Genomic DNA, 18350 nt, shown 5'->3' with positions numbered 1-18350 from the left:
ACTTTGGGGAACCCTGATTTTAAAAAAAGCGCGACATGTTTGGTATCGATTTTCTCGGCGTGACGTCATCTTTTATAATGTAGAAACAAATTGGGGAAAATTAGTTTTTTTTAATTCATTAAATTATACTCTTTCAAAAAAAAAAAATGCGTTTGTAAGACCGCGGTGCAAATACAGTGTGAGATAAAGTATTGCAATGCCCGCCATTTTATTCTCCGGGGTCTCTGCTGAGAAATTTATAGATATAATGTTTGGGGATTCCAAGTCACAGAAATAGTGATTGATGTAGAGAAGAAATGTCACAATGTATAGAATCTTCTATGTCCGTCTCTGATTGGACACACACGGCTGTAGCTCGGGTGCCCCCATAACAAGGAACTTGTGACCCCACCACTTCCGGAGTTATCTCTCTGCGGGAGGGCGGGACTTCCTGTCTCTCGGCTATGCCGTCTACTACCGCCCATCCTCCAATCATCGTTAACGATGAGTACCGGAAGAAGCAAAGCGCTCACTGCCATTGGACAGATTTCCTAGACCCCGCCTGAAAAAAAAAAAGTGACAAGCCGCGGAGTGTGATTGGCCGGTGAAGCTGTCCGTCTTACTCGCGGCCCCGCCTCCCCCCTCGCTATTGGCGGATCTGTTTCGGGCAATCAGCGCGCGCGTCCTCCGTAGGGCGCCGTTGATTGGCGGAGTGGGGGCCGGATGGGCGGGGTCGGCAGTGTTGCTATGCGAGCGGCTGCCGGGCGGAATAAGATGGCGGCGCTGGAGCCGGAGAGCGGGGAGAGGGGAACCCGACACCCATTGTGACAGCATGGAGGAGGCCGGGAACAGCGCCGGCCTGTGGGAGAGGAGAGGAGCGCACCCGGTGAGGGGGATCCGCCGAGACCACTCCCACACACTCACAGGGCACGCCTCCTGACCGAAACCACGCCCTCTGCCCCCGCCTGAAATCCCTCACTACACATGTGACCACTCCCACCATGCCAGAGGCCACACCCTACCTCAGACCACGCCTACCAACTCAGAGGCCACACCCCATATCTGAAACCACTCCCACCATATCAGAAGCCACACACCCTACCTCAGACCACGCCTACCAGATGCCACACCCATTAAACTGAAACCACTCCCACCATATTAGAGGCCACACCCCTTTACCAAACCACACATGGAGCTCCTCCCCCATCACCAAAGGAGCTGACAGTCCAGGAACCCCAACTCCTCCTATTTACCCACAGACTCCTCCCCCTGACCTCAGGAGCTGACACTCTACCCACAGGCTCCTCCCCCTGACCTCAGGAGCTGACACTTTACCCACAGACTCCTCCCCCTGACCCCAGGAGCTGACACTTCACCCACAGGCTCCTCCCCCTGACCTCAGGAGCTGACACTTTACCCACAGACTCCTCCCCCTGACCCCAGGAGCTGACACTTCACCCACAGGCTCCTCCCCCTGACCTCAGGAGCTGACACTTTACCCACAGACTCCTCCCCCTGACCTCAGGAGCTGACACTTCACCCACAGACTCCTCCCCCTGACCCCAGGAGCTGACACTTTACCCACAGACTCCTCCCCCTGACCCCAGGAGCTGACACTTTACCCACAGACTCCTCCCCCTGACCCCAGGAGCTGACACTTTACCCACAGACTCCTCCCCCTGACCTCAGGAGCTGACACTTCACCCACAGACTCCTCCCCCTGACCTCAGGAGCTGACACTTTACCCACAGACTCCTCCCCCTGACCTCAGGAGCTGACACTTCACCCACAGACTCCTCCCCCTGACCTCAGGAGCTGACACTCTACCCACAGGCTCCTCCCCCTGACCTCAGGAGCTGACACTTCACCCACAGACTCCTCCCCCTGACCCCAGGAGCTGACACTTCACCCACAGACTCCTCCCCCTGACCTCAGGAGCTGACACTTCACCCACAGACTCCTCCCCCTGACCTCAGGAGCTGACACTTCACCCACAGACTCCTCCCCCTGACCTCAGGAGCTGACACTTCACCCACAGACTCCTCCCCCTGACCTCAGGAGCTGACACTCTACCCACAGACTCTTCCCCCTGACCTCAGGAGCTGACACTTCACCCACAGACTCCTCCCCCTGACCCCAGGAGCTGACACTTCACCCACAGACTCCTCCCCCTGACCCCAGGAGCTGACACTTCACCCACAGACTCCTCCCCCTGACCTCAGGAGCTGACACTTCACCCACAGACTCCTCCCCCTGACCTCAGGAGCTGACACTTCACCCACAGGCTCCTCCCCCTGACCTCAGGAGCTGACACTTCACCCACAGACTCCTCCCCCTGACCTCAGGAGCTGACACTTCACCCACAGGCTCCTCCCCCTGACCCCAGGAGCTGACACTTCCCCCACAGACTCCTCCCCCTGACCCCAGGAGCTGACACTTCACCCACAGGCTCCTCCCCCTGACCCCAGGCGCTGACACTTCCCCCACAGACTCTTCCCCCTGACCCCAGGAGCTGACACTTCCCCCACAGACTCCTCCCCCTGACCCCAGGAGCTGACACTTCACCCACAGACTCCTCCCCCTGACCCCAGGAGCTGACACTTCACCCACAGACTCCTCCCCCTGACCTCAGGAGCTGACACTTCACCCACAGGCTCCTCCCCCTGACCCCAGGAGCTGACACTTCCCCCACAGACTCTTCCCCCTGACCCCAGGAGCTGACACTTCCCCCACAGGCTCCTCCCCCTGACCTCAGGAGCTGACACTTCACCCACAGACTCCTCCCCCTGACCCCAGGAGCTGACACTTCACCCACAGGCTCCTCCCCCTGACCTCAGGAGCTGACACTTCCCCCACAGGCTCCTCCCCCTGACCTCAGGAGCTGACACTTCACCCACAGGCTCCTCCCCCTGACCCCAGGAGCTGACACTCTACCCACAGACTCCTCCACCTGACCCCAGGAGCTGACACTCTACCCACAGACTCCTCCACCTGACCCCAGGAGCTGACACTCTACCCACAGACTCCTCCCCCTGACCCCAGGAGCTGACACTCTTCCCACAGACTCCTCCCGCTGACCGCAGGAGCTGACACTTCACCCACAGACTCCTCCCCCTGACCCCAGAAGCTTACACTTCACCCACAGACTCCTCCCCCTGACCCCAGAAGCTTACACTTCACCCACAGACTCCTCCCCCTGACCCCGGGAGCTGACACTTTACCCACAGACTCCTCCCCCTGACCCCGGGAGCTGACACTTCCCCCACAAACTCCTCCCTCAGACCCCAGAAGTTGACACTTCCCCCACAAACTCCTCCCTCAGACCCCAGAAGTTGACACTTCCCCCACAAGCTCCTCCCTCAGACCCCAGAAGTTGACACATCCTATCAGGATAGACTTCAGGAACTTCTTATGTACAGTCTGCAGGAAAGAAGAGAAAAGTTGGAGATGAGTGAAATCCATGAAGGGGGTGAATGAGGTTCAGGAGGGCGGGATCTTCAATGTGAGGCCGAGATGGAGAACACGGGAACGGGAAAGTTCACAACTAACCTTAGAGAGTCGATTCCTGGACCAGCAGAGGTAGCGGGTCAGTCCCAGGAAGTGACCATAATCGGTGTTCTTCTGCTGTGAACTCAGTCCTGGATACCTCAGGGAGGGGACATGGAGGTCAAAGCAGTGTGACACTGGTGGGACTGGTGGGTGGGATGTTTGTTATAACGTCACCATAATATTTTGGTGCCGGGATTGTGGATCTCAGAGTTGGTTTCAATGTTCTTATCTTGCGACACTAGATCTCATAGTGGGCGGTGATGGTTCCAGCTTGGACAGATCTCATAGGGGGCGGTGATGGTTCCTGCTTGAACAGATCTCATAGATGGCGGTAATGGTTTCAGCTTGGACAGATCTCATAGGGGCGATGATGGTTTCAGCTTGAACAGATCTCATAGCAGGTGGTGTTGATTTCGGCTCGGACAGTTCTGGCTTGGATAGACACCATATTGTATGGTGATGGTTCTGGCTTGGATAGAACTCGTAGTGGGCGGTGATGGTTCCGACTTATTCAGGTTTGGACAGACCCCATAGTGGTGGATGATGGTTCAGGTTTGGACAGACCCCATAGTGGTGGATGATGGTCCAGGTTTGGACAGACCCCATAGTGATGGATGATGGTTCAGGTTTGGACAGACCCCATAGTGGGTGGTGATGGTTCAGGTTTGGACAGACCCCATAGTGGGTGGTGATGGTTCAGGTTTGGACAGACCCCATAGTGGGTGGTGATGGTTCAGGTTTGGACAGACCCCATAGTGGGTGGTGATGGTTCAGGTTTGGACAGACCCCATAGTGGGTGGTGATGGTTCAGGTTTGGACAGACCCCATAGTGGGTGGTGATGGTTCAGGTTTGGACAGACCCCATAGTGGTGGATGATGGTTCAGGTTTGGACAGACCCCATAGTGGTGGATGATGGTTCAGGTTTGGACAGAACCCATAGTGGTGGATGATGGTTCAGGTTTGGACAGACCCCCATAGTGGTGGATGATGGTTCAGGTTTGCACAGACCCCATAGTGGTGGATGATGGTTCAGGTTTGGACAGACCCCATGGTGGGTGGTGATGGTTGAGGTTTGGACAGACCCCATAGTGGTGGATGATGGTTCAGGTTTGGACAGACCCCATGGTGGGTGGTGATGGTTCAGGTTTGGACAGACCCCATAGTGGTGGATGATGGTTCAGGTTTGGACAGACCCCATAGTGGGTGGTGATGGTTCAGGTTTGGACAGACCCCATGGTGGGTGGTGATGGTTCAGGTTTGGACAGACCCCATAGTGGTGGACGATGGTTCAGGTTTGGACAGACCCCATGGTGGGTGGTGATGGTTCAGGTTTGGACAGACCCCATAGTGGTGGATGATGGTTCAGGTTTGGACAGACCCCATAGTGGTGGATGATGGTTCAGGTTTGGACAGAACCCATAGTGGTGGATGATGGTTCAGGTTTGGACAGACCCCCATAGTGGTGGATGATGGTTCAGGTTTGCACAGACCCCATAGTGGTGGATGATGGTTCAGGTTTGGACAGACCCCATGGTGGGTGGTGATGGTTGAGGTTTGGACAGACCCCATAGTGGTGGATGATGGTTCAGGTTTGGACAGACCCCATGGTGGGTGGTGATGGTTCAGGTTTGGACAGACCCCATAGTGGTGGATGATGGTTCAGGTTTGGACAGACCCCATAGTGGGTGGTGATGGTTCAGGTTTGGACAGACCCCATGGTGGGTGGTGATGGTTCAGGTTTGGACAGACCCCATAGTGGGTGGTGATGGTTCAGGTTTGGACAGACCCCATAGTGGTTGACGATGGTTCAGGTTTGGACAGACCCCATGGTGGGTGGTGATGGTTCAGGTTTGGACAGACCCCATAGTGGTGGATGATGGTTCAGGTTTGGACAGACCCCATAGTGGTGGATGATGGTTCAGGTTTGGACAGACCCCATAGTGGTGGATGATGGTTCAGGTTTGGACAGACCCCATGGTGGGGGGTGATGGTTCAGGTTTGGACAGACCCCATAGTGGTGGATGATGGTTCAGGTTTGGACAGACCCCATAGCAGTGGATAATGGTTCAGGTTTGGACAGACCCCATAGTGGTGGATGATGGTTCAGGTTTGGACAGCCCCAATAGTGGTGGATGATGGTTCAGGTTTGGACAGACCTCATAGCGGTGGATAATGGTTCAGGTTTGGACAGACCCCATAGCGGTGGATAATGGTTCAGGTTTGGACAGACCCCATAGTGGTGGATGATGGTTCAGGTTTGGACAGACCCCATAGTGGGTGGTGATGGTTCAGGTTTGGACAGACCCCATGGTGGGTGGTGATGGTTCAGGTTTGGACAGACCCCATAGTGGTGGACGATGGTTCAGGTTTGGACAGACCCCATGGTGGGTGGTGATGGTTCAGGTTTGGACAGACCCCATAGTGGTGGATGATGGTTCAGGTTTGGACAGACCCCATAGTGGTGGATGATGGTTCAGGTTTGGACAGAACCCATAGTGGTGGATGATGGTTCAGGTTTGGACAGACCCCCATAGTGGTGGATGATGGTTCAGGTTTGCACAGACCCCATAGTGGTGGATGATGGTTCAGGTTTGGACAGACCCCATGGTGGGTGGTGATGGTTGAGGTTTGGACAGACCCCATAGTGGTGGATGATGGTTCAGGTTTGGACAGACCCCATGGTGGGTGGTGATGGTTCAGGTTTGGACAGACCCCATAGTGGTGGATGATGGTTCAGGTTTGGACAGACCCCATAGTGGGTGGTGATGGTTCAGGTTTGGACAGACCCCATGGTGGGTGGTGATGGTTCAGGTTTGGACAGACCCCATAGTGGTGGACGATGGTTCAGGTTTGGACAGACCCCATGGTGGGTGGTGATGGTTCAGGTTTGGACAGACCCCATAGTGGTGGATGATGGTTCAGGTTTGGACAGACCCCATAGTGGTGGATGATGGTTCAGGTTTGGACTGACCCCATGGTGGGGGGTGATGGTTCAGGTTTGGACAGACCCCATAGTGGTGGATGATGGTTCAGGTTTGGACAGACCCCATAGTGGTGGATGATGGTTCAGGTTTGGACAGACCCCATAGTGGTGGATGATGGTTCAGGTTTGGACAGACCCCATAGTGGTGGATGATGGTTCAGGTTTGGACAGACCCCATGGTGGGGGGTGATGGTTCAGGTTTGGACAGACCCCATAGTGGTGGATGATGGTTCAGGTTTGGACAGACCCCATAGCAGTGGATAATGGTTCAGGTTTGGACAGACCCCATAGTGGTGGATGATGGTTCAGGTTTGGACAGACCTCATAGCGGTGGATAATGGTTCAGGTTTGGACAGACCCCATAGCGGTGGATAATGGTTCAGGTTTGGACAGACCCCATAGTGGTGGATGATGGTTCAGGTTTGGACAGACCCCATAGTGGGTGGTGATGGTTCAGGTTTGGATAGACCCCATAGTGGTGGATGACGGTTCAGGTTTGGACAGACCCCATAGTGGTGGATGATGGTTCAGGTTTGGACAGTTCCCATAGTGGTGAATGATGGTTCAGGTTTGGACAGACCCCATAGTGGGTGGTGATGGTTCAGGTTTGGACAGACCCCATAGTGGTGGATGATGGTTCAGGTTTGGACAGACCCCATAGTGGGTGGTGATGGTTCAGGTTTGGACAGACCCCATAGTGGTGGATGAGGTTCAGGTTTGGACAGACCTCATAGTGGTGGATGATGGTTCAGGTTTGGATAGACCCCATAGTGGTGGATGACGGTTCAGGTTTGGACAGACCCCATAGTGGTGGATGATGGTTCAGGTTTGGACAGACCCCATAGTGGTTGAAGATTGTTCCGGTTTGGACAGTTCCCATAGTGGTTGGTGATATTTCCGGTTTGGACAGATCTCACTATGGGTGGTGACGGTGGTGGGTCAGTCAGCTCTGGCTGTATCTTGGTTTGTTGGGTGTAGAATGTTACTTTGTGTTTACAGTACACAGACGGGGCGGGTGAGGTTCTGTGTAGAGTGTATCATTGTCTGTCAGTCGGTGTGACTTCAGACATGGTTGTGCCTGGACTGTATGACGCTCACATGCTTGCTGCTGAACATTTGCTGCCATCCATCTACCCCAGTGACACGGTGAGTCCCCAGGAGGGTCCCATCCATGGTGTACCATGTGCTGGATTTCCAGCTCTGGGTGGAGAGTATTTTGATGCTGGTGATTGGTGGAGTGGACTCCAGTGTAGAACAGAGTTCAGGGTGAAGAGGACCTGCTATTAGAATGTTCATCAGCCAGAACCTTACGATTTTGTGTAATTGGGGGTTCAACTGTGCTGCTGGTTGTGGGATTGTTGTGGCTGGAGGGGGCAGGATGGAATTGAGGGGTTCCATGGCTGGAGAGGGAGCGGTTGGGATGTAATAAGTGTTAGTCTGGCTGAAGGAGTCAGGATGGAATTGGAGGGGGCTCTGGCTAGAGTGGGAGCGGTCAGGGTGGAATTGCTTTTGCTGGAGAATTTAAGATGGGATTGGGGGTAGTTACGCTGGAGGGGGCAGGATGGAATTGAGGGGTGCTTTGGCTGTAGAGGGAGGGGTCAGGACGGAATAGGGCATAGATTATCTGGAGGGGTCAGGACAAAGTTGGAGGTGCTCTGTTTGGAGTAGGAGAGCCAGGATGGAACTGGGGGTGTTTGGGTTGGAGGGGGAGGAGTCAGGATGAAATTGGGGGTACTCTCATTGGAGGGAGAAGAGTTAGGATGAAATTGAGGGTGCTCTGGCTAGAGGGGGAGGGTCAGTGTGGGATTGGTGGGTGCTCTGGGTGGAGGGGGAGGGTCAGTGTTGGATTGCTGGGTGCTCTGGGTGGAGGGGGAGGGTCAGTGTTGGATTGGTGGGTGGAGGGGGAGGGTCAGCGTTGGATTGGTGAGTGCTCTGGGTGGAGGGGGAGGGTCAGTGTTGGATTGGTGGGTGCTCTGGGTGGAGGGGGAGGGTCAGTGTTGGATTGGTGGGTGCTCTGGGTGGAGGGGGAGGGTCAGTGTTGGATTGGTGGGTGCTCTGGGTGGAGGGGGAGGGTTCAGCGTTGGATTGGTGGATGCTCTGGGTGGAGGGTCAGCGTTGGATTGGTGGGTGGACGGGGAGGGTCAGTGTTGGATTGGTGGGTGCTCTGGGTGGAGGGGGAGGGTCAGTGTTGGATTGGTGGGTGCTCTGGGTGGAGGGGGAGGGTCAGTGTTGGATTGGTGGGTGCTCTGGGTGGAGGGGGAGGGTCAGTGTTGGATTGGTGGGTGCTCTGGGTGGAGGGGGAGGGTCAGTGTTGGATTGGTGGGTGCTCTGGGTGGAGGGGGAGGGTCAGTGTTGGATTGGTGAGTGCTCTGGGTGGAGGGGGAGGGCCAGTGTTGGATTGGTGGGTGCTCTGGGTGGAGGGGGAGGGTCAGTGTTGGATTGGTGAGTGCTCTGGGTGGAGGGGGAGGGTCAGTGTTGGATTGGTGGGTGCTCTGGGTGGAGGGGGGGGTCAGTGTTGGATTGGTGAGTGCTCTGGGTGGAGGGGGAGGGTCAGTGTTGGATTGGTGGTTGGAGGGGGAGGGTCAGTGTTGGATTGGTGGGTGGAGGGGGAGGGTCAGCGTTGGATTGGTGGGTGGAGGGGGAGGGTCAGTGTTGGATTGGTGGGTGCTCTGGGTGGAGGGGGAGGGTCAGTGTTGGATTGGTGGGTGCTCTGGGTGGAGAGGGAGGGTCAGCGTTGGATTGGTGGGTGGAGGGGGAGGGTCAGTGTTGGATTGGTGGGTGCTCTGGGTGGAGGGGGAGGGTCAGTGTTGGATTGGTGAGTGCTCTGGGTGGAGGGGGAGGGTCAGTGTTGGATTGGTGGGTGGAGGGGGAGGGTCAGTGTTGGATTGGTGGGTGGAGGGGGAGGGTCAGTGTTGGATTGGTGGGTGGAGGGGGAGGGTCAGCGTTGGATTGGTGGGTGGAGGGGGAGGGTCAGTGTTGGATTGGTGGGTGCTCTGGGTGGAGGGGGAGGGTCAGTGTTGGATTGGTGGGTGCTCTGGGTGGAGAGGGAGGGTCAGCGTTGGATTGGTGGGTGGAGGGGGAGGGTCAGTGTTGGATTGGTGGGTGGAGGGGGAGGGTCAGCGTTGGATTGGTGGGTGCTCTGGGTGGAGGGGGAGGGTCAGTGTTGGATTGGTGGGTGCTCTGGGTGGAGGGGGAGGGTCAGTGTTGGATTGGTGGGTGGAGGGGGAGGGTCAGCGTTGGATTGGTGGGTGCTCTGGGTGGAGGGGAAGGGTCAGTGTTGGATTGGTGGGTGCTCTGGGTGGAGGGGGAGGGTCAGTGTTGGATTGGTGGGTGGAGGGGAAGGGTCAGTGTTGGATTGGTGGGTGCTCTGGGTGGAGGGGGAGGGTCAGCGTTGGGTTGGTGGGTGGAGGGGGAGGGTCAGCGTTGGATTGGTGGGTGCGTTGGGTGGACGGGGAGGGTCAGTGTTGGATTGGTGAGTGCTCTGGGTGGAGGGGGAGGGTCAGTGTTGGATTGGTGGGTGCTCTGGGTGGAGGGGGAGGGTCAGTGTTGGATTGGTGGGTGCTCTGGGTGGAGGGGGAGGGTCAGTGTTGGATTGGTGAGTGCTCTGGGTGGAGGGGGAGGGCCAGTGTTGGATTGGTGGGTGCTCTGGGTGGAGGGGGAGGGTCAGTGTTGGATTGGTGAGTGCTCTGGGTGGAGGGGGAGGGTCAGTGTTGGATTGGTGGGTGCTCTGGGTGGAGGGGGGGGTCAGTGTTGGATTGGTGAGTGCTCTGGGTGGAGGGGGAGGGTCAGTGTTGGATTGGTGGTTGGAGGGGGAGGGTCAGTGTTGGATTGGTGGGTGGAGGGGGAGGGTCAGCGTTGGATTGGTGGGTGGAGGGGGAGGGTCAGTGTTGGATTGGTGGGTGCTCTGGGTGGAGGGGGAGGGTCAGTGTTGGATTGGTGGGTGGAGGGGGAGGGTCAGTGTTGGATTGGTGGGTGCTCTGGGTGGAGGGGGAGGGTCAGTGTTGGATTGGTGAGTGCTCTGGGTGGAGGGGGAGGGTCAGTGTTGGATTGGTGGGTGGAGGGGGAGGGTCAGTGTTGGATTGGTGGGTGGAGGGGGAGGGTCAGTGTTGGATTGGTGGGTGGAGGGGGAGGGTCAGCGTTGGATTGGTGGGTGGAGGGGGAGGGTCAGTGTTGGATTGGTGGGTGCTCTGGGTGGAGGGGGAGGGTCAGTGTTGGATTGGTGGGTGCTCTGGGTGGAGAGGGAGGGTCAGCGTTGGATTGGTGGGTGGAGGGGGAGGGTCAGTGTTGGATTGGTGGGTGGAGGGGGAGGGTCAGCGTTGGATTGGTGGGTGCTCTGGGTGGAGGGGGAGGGTCAGTGTTGGATTGGTGGGTGCTCTGGGTGGAGGGGGAGGGTCAGTGTTGGATTGGTGGGTGGAGGGGGAGGGTCAGCGTTGGATTGGTGGGTGCTCTGGGTGGAGGGGAAGGGTCAGTGTTGGATTGGTGGGTGCTCTGGGTGGAGGGGGAGGGTCAGTGTTGGATTGGTGGGTGGAGGGGAAGGGTCAGTGTTGGATTGGTGGGTGCTCTGGGTGGAGGGGGAGGGTCAGCGTTGGGTTGGTGGGTGGAGGGGGAGGGTCAGCGTTGGATTGGTGGGTGCGTTGGGTGGACGGGGAGGGTCAGTGTTGGATTGGTGAGTGCTCTGGGTGGAGGGGGAGGGTCAGTGTTGGATTGGTGGGTGCTCTGGGTGGAGAGGGAGGGTCAGTGTTGGATTGGTGGGTGCTCTGGGTGGAGGGGGAGGGTCAGTGTTGGATTGGTGGGTGGAGGGGGAGGGTCAGTGTTGGATTGGTGGGTGGAGGGGAAGGGTCAGTGTTGGATTGGTGAGTGCTCTGGGTGGAGGGGGAGGGTCAGTGTTGGATTGGTGAGTGCTCTGGGTGGAGGGGGAGGGTCAGCGTTGGATTGGTGGGTGCTCTGGGTGGAGGGGGAGGGTCAGTGTTGGATTGGTGGGTGGAGGGGAAGGGTCAGTGTTGGATTGGTGGGTGCTCTGGGTGGAGGGGGAGGGTCAGTGTTGGATTGGTGGGTGCTCTGGGTGGAGGGGGAGGGTCAGCGTTGGGTTGGTGGGTGGAGGGGGAGGGTCAGTGTTGGATTGGTGGGTGCTCTGGGTGGAGGGGGAGGGTCAGTGTTGGATTGGTGGGTGCTCTGGGTGGAGGGGGAGGGTCAGCGTTGGATTGGTGGGTGGAGGGGGAGGGTCAGTGTTGGATTGGTGGGTGCTCTGGGTGGAGGGGGAGGGTCAGTGTTGGATTGGTGGGTGCTCTGGGTGGAGAGGGAGGGTCAGTGTTGGATTGGTGGGTGCTCTGGGTGGAGGGGGAGGGTCAGTGTTGGATTGGTGGGTGCTCTGGGTGGAGGGGGAGGGTCAGTGTTGGATTGGTGGGTGGAGGGGGAGGGTCAGTGTTGGATTGGTGGGTGCTCTGGGTGGAGGGGGAGGGTCAGCGTTGGATTGGTGGGTGGAGGGGGAGGGTCAGTGTTGGATTGGTGGGTGCTCTGGGTGGAGGGGGAGGGTCAGCGTTGGATTGGTGGGTGCTCTGGGTGGAGGGGGAGGGTCAGTGTTGGATTGGTGGGTGGAGGGGGAGGGTCAGTGTTGGATTGGTGGGTGGAGGGGGAGGGTCAGTGTTGGATTGGTGAGTGCTCTGGGTGGAGAGGGAGGGTCAGTGTTGGATTGGTGAGTGCTCTGGGTGGAGGGGGAGGGTCAGCGTTGGATTGGTGAGTGCTCTGGGTGGAGGGGGAGGGTCAGTGTTGGATTGGTGGGTGGAGGGGGAGGGTCAGTGTTGGATTGGTGGGTGGAGGGGAAGGGTCAGTGTTGGATTGGTGAGTGCTTTGGGTGGAGGGGGAGGGTCAGCGTTGGATTGGTGAGTGCTCTGGGTGGAGGGGGAGGGTCAGTGTTGGATTGGTGAGTGCTCTGGGTGGAGGGGGAGGGTCAGCGTTGGATTGGTGAGTGCTCTGGGTGGAGGGGGAGGGTCAGTGTTGGATTGGTGGGTGGAGGGGGAGGGTCAGTGTTGGATTGGTGGGTGGAGGGGGAGGGTCAGTGTTGGATTGGTGGGTGGAGGGGGAGGGTCAGTGTTGGATTGGTGAGTGCTCTGGGTGGAGGGGGAGGGTCAGCGTTGGATTGGTGGGTGCTCTGGGTGGAGGGGGAGGGTCAGTGTTGGATTGGTGAGTGCTCTGGGTGGAGGGGGAGGGTCAGTGTTGTATTGGTGGGTTCTCTGGGTGGAGGGGGAGGGTCAGTGTTGGATTGGTGGGTGCGTTGGGTGGAGGGGGAGGGTCAGTGTTGGATTGGTGGGTGCTCTGGGTGGAGGGGGAGGGTCAGTGTTGGATTGGTGGGTGGAGGGGGAGGGTCAGTGTTGGATTGGTGGGTGGAGGGGAAGGGTCAGTGTTGGATTGGTGAGTGCTTTGGGTGGAGGGGGAGGGTCAGCGTTGGATTGGTGGGTGCTCTGGGTGGAGGGGGAGGGTCAGTGTTGGATTGGTGAGTGCTCTGGGTGGAGGGGGAGGGTCAGTGTTGTATTGGTGGGTTCTCTGGGTGGAGGGGGAGGGTCAGTGTTGGATTGGTGGGTGCGTTGGGTGGAGGGGGAGGGTCAGTGTTGGATTGGTGGGTGCTCTGGGTGGAGGGGGAGGGTCAGCGTTGGATTGGTGGGTGGAGGGGGAGGGTCAGCGTTGGATTGGTGGGTGGAGGGGGAGGGTCAGTGTTGGATTGGTGGGTGCTCTGGGTGGAGGGGGAGGGTCAGTGTTGGATTGGTGGGTGGAGGGGGAGGGTCAGCGTTGGATTGGTGGGTGGAGGGGGACGGTCAGCGTTGGATTGGTGGGTGGAGGGGGAGGGTCAGTGTTGGATTGGTGGGTGGAGGGGGATGGTCAGTGTTGGATTGGTGGGTGCTCTGGGTGGAGGGGAAGGGTCAGCGTTGGATTGGTGGGTGGAGGGGAAGGGTCAGCGTTGGATTGGTGGGTGCTCTGGGTGGAGGGGGAGGGTCAGTGTTGGATTGGTGGGTGGAGGGGGAGGGTCAGTGTTGGATTGGTGGGTGCTCTGGGTGGAGGGGGAGGGTCAGTGTTGGATTGGTGGGTGCTCTGGGTGGAGGGGGTGGGTCAGTGTTGGATTGGTGGGTGGAGGGGGAGGGTCAGTGTTGGATTGGTGGGTGGAGGGGGAGGGTCAGTGTTGGATTGGTGGGTGGAGGGGGAGGGTCAGTGTTGGATTGGTGGGTGCTCTGGGTGGAGGGGGAGGGTCAGTGTTGGAATGGTGGGTGCTCTGGGTGGAGGGGGAGGGTCAGCGTTGGATTGGTGGGTGCTCTGGGTGGAGGGGGAGGGTCAGTGTTGGATTGGTGGGTGGAGGGGGAGGGTCAGTGTTGGATTGGTGGGTGGAGGGGGAGGGTCAGTGTTGGATTGGTGGGTGGAGGGGGAGGGTCAGTGTTGGATTGGTGAGTGCTCTGGGTGGAGGGGGAGGGTCAGTGTTGGATTGGTGGGTGGAGGGGGAGGGTCAGTGTTGGATTGGTGAGTGCTCTGGGTGGAGGGGGAGGGTCAGTGTTGGATTGGTGAGTGCTCTGGGTGGAGGGGGAGGGTCAGCGTTGGATTGGTGAGTGCTCTGGGTGGAGGGGGAGGGTCAGTGTTGGATTGGTGGGTGGAGGGGGAGGGTCAGTGTTGGATTGGTGGGTGGAGGGGGAGGGTCAGTGTTGGATTGGTGGGTGGAGGGGAAGGGTCAGTGTTGGATTGGTGGGTGCTCTGGGTGGAGGGGGAGGGTCAGTGTTGGATTGGTGGGTGCTCTGGGTGGAGGGGGAGGGACAGTGTTGGATTGGTGGGTGCTCTGGGTGGAGGGGGAGGGTCAGTGTTGGATTGGTGAGTGCTCTGGGTGGAGGGGGAGGGTCAGTGTTGGATTGGTGGGTGCGTTGGGTGGAGGGGGAGGGTCAGCGTTGGATTGGTGGGTGGAGGGGGAGGGTCAGCGTTGGATTGGTGGGTGGAGGGGGAGGGTCAGTGTTGGATTGGTGGGTGCTCTGGGTGGAGGGGGAGGGTCAGTGTTGGATTGGTGGGTGCTCTGGGTGGAGGGGAAGGGTCAGTGTTGGATTGGTGGGTGCTCTGGGTGGAGGGGGAGGGTCAGCGTTGGATTGGTGGGTGGAGGGGGAGGGTCAGCGTTGGATTGGTGGGTGGAGGGGGAGGGTCAGTGTTGGATTGGTGGGTGCGTTGGGTGGAGGGGGAGGGTCAGTGTTGGATTGGTGGGTGCTCTGGGTGGAGGGGGAGGGTCAGCGTTGGATTGGTGGGTGGAGGGGGAGGGTCAGCGTTGGATTGGTGGGTGGAGGGGGAGGGTCAGTGTTGGATTGGTGGGTGCTCTGGGTGGAGGGGGAGGGTCAGCGTTGGATTGGTGGGTGGAGGGGGACGGTCAGCGTTGGATTGGTGGGTGGAGGGGGAGGGTCAGTGTTGGATTGGTTGGTGGAGGGGGATGGTCAGTGTTGGATTGGTGGGTGCTCTGGGTGGAGGGGAAGGGTCAGCGTTGGATTGGTGGGTGCTCTGGGTGGAGGGGGAGGGTCAGTGTTGGATTGGTGGGTGCTCTGGGTGGAGGGGGAGGGTCAGTGTTGGATTGGTGGGTGGAGGGGGAGGGTCAGTGTTGGATTGGTGGGTGCTCTGGGTGGAGGGGGAGGGTCAGTGTTGGATTGGTGGGTGCTCTGGGTGGAGGGGGTGGGTCAGTGTTGGATTGGTGGGTGGAGGGGGAGGGTCAGTGTTGGATTGGTGGGTGCTCTGGGTGGAGGGGGAGGGTCAGTGTTGGATTGGTGGGTGGAGGGGGAGGGTCAGCGTTGGATTGGTGAGTGCTCTGGGTGGAGGGGGAAGGTCAGTGTTGGATTGGTGGGTGGAGGGGGAGGGTCAGCGTTGGATTGGTGAGTGCTCTGGGTGGAGGGGGGAGGGTCAGTGTTGGATTGGTGGGTGCTCTGGGTGGAGGGGGAGGGTCAGCGTTGGTTTGGTGGGTGCTCTGGGTGGAGGGGGAGGGTCAGTGTTGGATTGGTGGGTGGAGGGGGAGGGTCAGTGTTGGATTGGTGGGTGGAGGGGAAGGGTCAGTGTTGGATTGGTGGGTGCTCTGGGTGGAGAGGGAGGGTCAGCGTTGGATTGGTGGGTGCTCTGGGTGGAGGGGGTGGGTCAGTGTTGGATTGGTGGGTGGAGGGGGAGGGTCAGTGTTGGATTGGTGGGTGCTCTGGGTGGAGGGGGTGGGTCAGTGTTGGATTGGTGGGTGGAGGGGGAGGGTCAGTGTTGGATTGGTGGGTGCTCTGGGTGGAGGGGGAGGGTCAGTGTTGGATTGGTGGGTGCTCTGGGTGGAGGGGGTGGGTCAGTGTTGGATTGGTGGGTGCTCTGGGTGGAGGGGGAGGGTCAGTGTTGGATTGGTGGGTGGAGGGGGAGGGTCAGTGTTGGATTGGTGGGTGCTCTGGGTGGAGGGGGAGGGTCAGTGTTGGATTGGTGGGTGCTCTGGGTGGAGGGGGTGGGTCAGTGTTGGATTGGTGGGTGCTCTGGGTGGAGGGGGAGGGTCAGCGTTGGATTGGTGGGTGCTCTGGGTGGAGGGGGAGGGTCAGTGTTGGATTGGTGGGTGGAGGGGAAGGGTCAGTGTTGGATTGGTGGGTGCTCTGGGTGGAGGGGGAGGGTCAGTGTTGGATTGGTGGGTGCTCTGGGTGGAGGGGGAGGGTCAGCGTTGGGTTGGTGGGTGGAGGGGGAGGGTCAGTGTTGGATTGGTGGGTGCTCTGGGTGGAGGGGGAGGGTCAGTGTTGGATTGGTGAGTGCTCTGGGTGGAGGGGGAGGGTCAGTGTTGGATTGGTGGGTGGAGGGGAAGGGTCAGTGTTGGATTGGTGGGTGCTCTGGGTGGAGGGGGAGGGTCAGTGTTGGATTGGTGGGTGCTCTGGGTGGAGGGGGAGGGTCAGCGTTGGGTTGGTGGGTGGAGGGGGAGGGTCAGTGTTGGATTGGTGGGTGCTCTGGGTGGAGGGGGGGGGTCAGTGTTGGATTGGTGGGTGCTCTGGGTGGAGAGGGAGGGTCAGTGTTGGATTGGTGGGTGCTCTGGGTGGAGGGGGAGGGTCAGTGTTGGATTGGTGGGTGCTCTGGGTGGAGGGGGAGGGTCAGTGTTGGATTGGTGGGTGCTCTGGGTGGAGGGGGAGGGTCAGTGTTGGATTGGTGGGTGGAGGGGGAGGGTCAGTGTTGGATTGGTGGGTGGAGGGGGAGGGTCAGTGTTGGATTGGTGGGTGCTCTGGGTGGAGGGGGAGGGTCAGTGTTGGATTGGTGAGTGCTCTGGGTGGAGGGGGAGGGTCAGTGTTGGATTGGTGGGTGCTCTGGGTGGAGGGGGAGGGTCAGTGTTGGATTGGTGAGTGCTCTGGGTGGAGGGGGAGGGTCAGTGTTGGATTGGTGGGTGGAGGGGGAGGGTCAGTGTTGGATTGGTGGGTGGAGGGGGAGGGTCAGTGTTGGATTGGTGGGTGGAGGGGAAGGGTCAGTGTTGGATTGGTGGGTGCTTTGGGTGGAGGGGGAGGGTCAGCATTGGATTGGTGGGTGCTCTGGGTGGAGGGGGAGGTTCAGTGTTGTATTGGTGGGTGCTCTGGGTGGAGGGGGAGGGTCAGTGTTGGATTGGTGGGTGGAGGGGGAGGGTCAGCGTTGGATTGGTGGGTGCGTTGGGTGGAGGGGGAGGGTCAGCGTTGGATTGGTGGGTGCTCTGGGTGGAGGGGGAGGGTCAGTGTTGGATTGGTGGGTGCTCTGGGTGGAGGGGGAGGGTCAGCGTTGGATTGGTGGGTGCTCTGGGTGGAGGGGGAGGGTCAGTGTTGGATTGGTGGGTGGAGGGGGAGGGTCAGTGTTGGATTGGTGGGTGGAGGGGGAGGGTCAGTGTTGGATTGGTGGGTGGAGGGGGAGGGTCAGCGTTGGATTGGTGGGTGGAGGGGGAGGGTCAGTGTTGGATTGGTGGGTGCTCTGGGTGGAGGGGGAGGGTCAGTGTTGGATTGGTGGGTGGAGGGGGAGGGTCAGCGTTGGATTGGTGGGTGGAGGGGGAGGGTCAGCGTTGGATTGGTGGGTGGAGGGGGATGGTCAGTGTTGGATTGGTGGGTGGAGGGGGAGGGTCAGTGTTGGATTGGTGGGTGGAGGGGGATGGTCAGTGTTGGATTGGTGGGTGCTCTGGGTGGAGGGGAAGGGTCAGCGTTGGATTGGTGGGTGCTCTGGGTGGAGGGGGAGGGTCAGTGTTGGATTGGTGGGTGCTCTGGGTGGAGGGGGAGGGTCAGTGTTGGATTGGTGGGTGCTCTGGGTGGAGGGGGAGGGTCAGCGTTGGATTGGTGGGTGGAGGGGGAGGGTCAGCGTTGGATTGGTGAGTGCTCTGGGTGGAGGGGGAAGGTCAGTGTTGGATTGGTGGGTGAAGGGGGAGGGTCAGCGTTGGATTGGTGGGTGCTCTGGGTGGAGGGGGAGGGTCAGTGTTGGATTGGTGGGTGCTCTGGGTGGAGGGGGAGGGTCAGCGTTGGATTGGTGGGTGCTCTGGGTGGAGGGGGAGGGTCAGCGTTGGATTGGTGGGTGGAGGGGAAGGGTCAGTGTTGGATTGGTGGGTGGAGGGGGAGGGTCAGTGTTGGATTGGTGGGTGCTCTGGCTAGAGGGGGAGGGTCAGTATTGGATTGGTGGGTGCTCTGGGTGGAGGGGGAGGGTCAGTGTGGGATTGGTGGGTGCTCCGGGTGGAGGGGGAGGGTCAGTGTTGGATTGGTGGGTGCTCTGGGTGGAGGGGGAGGGTCAGTGTTGGATTGGTGGGTGCTCTGGGTGGAGGGGGAGGGTCAGTGTTGGATTGGTGGGTGAAGGAGGAGGGTCAGCGTTGGATTGGTGGGTGCTCTGGGTGGAGGGGGA

The 18350-nt window shown here is 59.3% G+C and overlaps 1 protein-coding gene across 2 annotated transcripts in view; it reads left to right on the top strand.

Annotated features, from left to right (window-relative positions):
- The first annotated feature begins 657 nt into the window (after positions 1 to 657).
- Positions 658 to 18350, top strand: part of WBP1 (WW domain binding protein 1) — a 31141-nt gene continuing 13448 nt past the window's right edge. Inside the window, exon 1 of one of the 2 annotated variants that reach the window (XM_073617627.1) lies at positions 658 to 865. In XM_073617627.1, coding sequence (XP_073473728.1) covers positions 812 to 865 — 54 coding nt within the window. In that variant the 5' untranslated portion in view covers positions 658 to 811. Of the gene's footprint in view, positions 866 to 7565; positions 7659 to 18350 lie in introns of those variants that run through there. The other variant, XM_073617620.1, reaches the window with a different exon arrangement.

This window comes from Aquarana catesbeiana, linkage group LG01 (genome assembly GCF_042186555.1).
Source record: "Aquarana catesbeiana isolate 2022-GZ linkage group LG01, ASM4218655v1, whole genome shotgun sequence".
In the NCBI taxonomy this organism is placed as follows: domain Eukaryota; kingdom Metazoa; phylum Chordata; class Amphibia; order Anura; family Ranidae; genus Aquarana; species Aquarana catesbeiana.
Note: the sequence above shows the minus strand (reverse complement) of the source record. Positions and strands in the feature narration are given on the sequence as shown.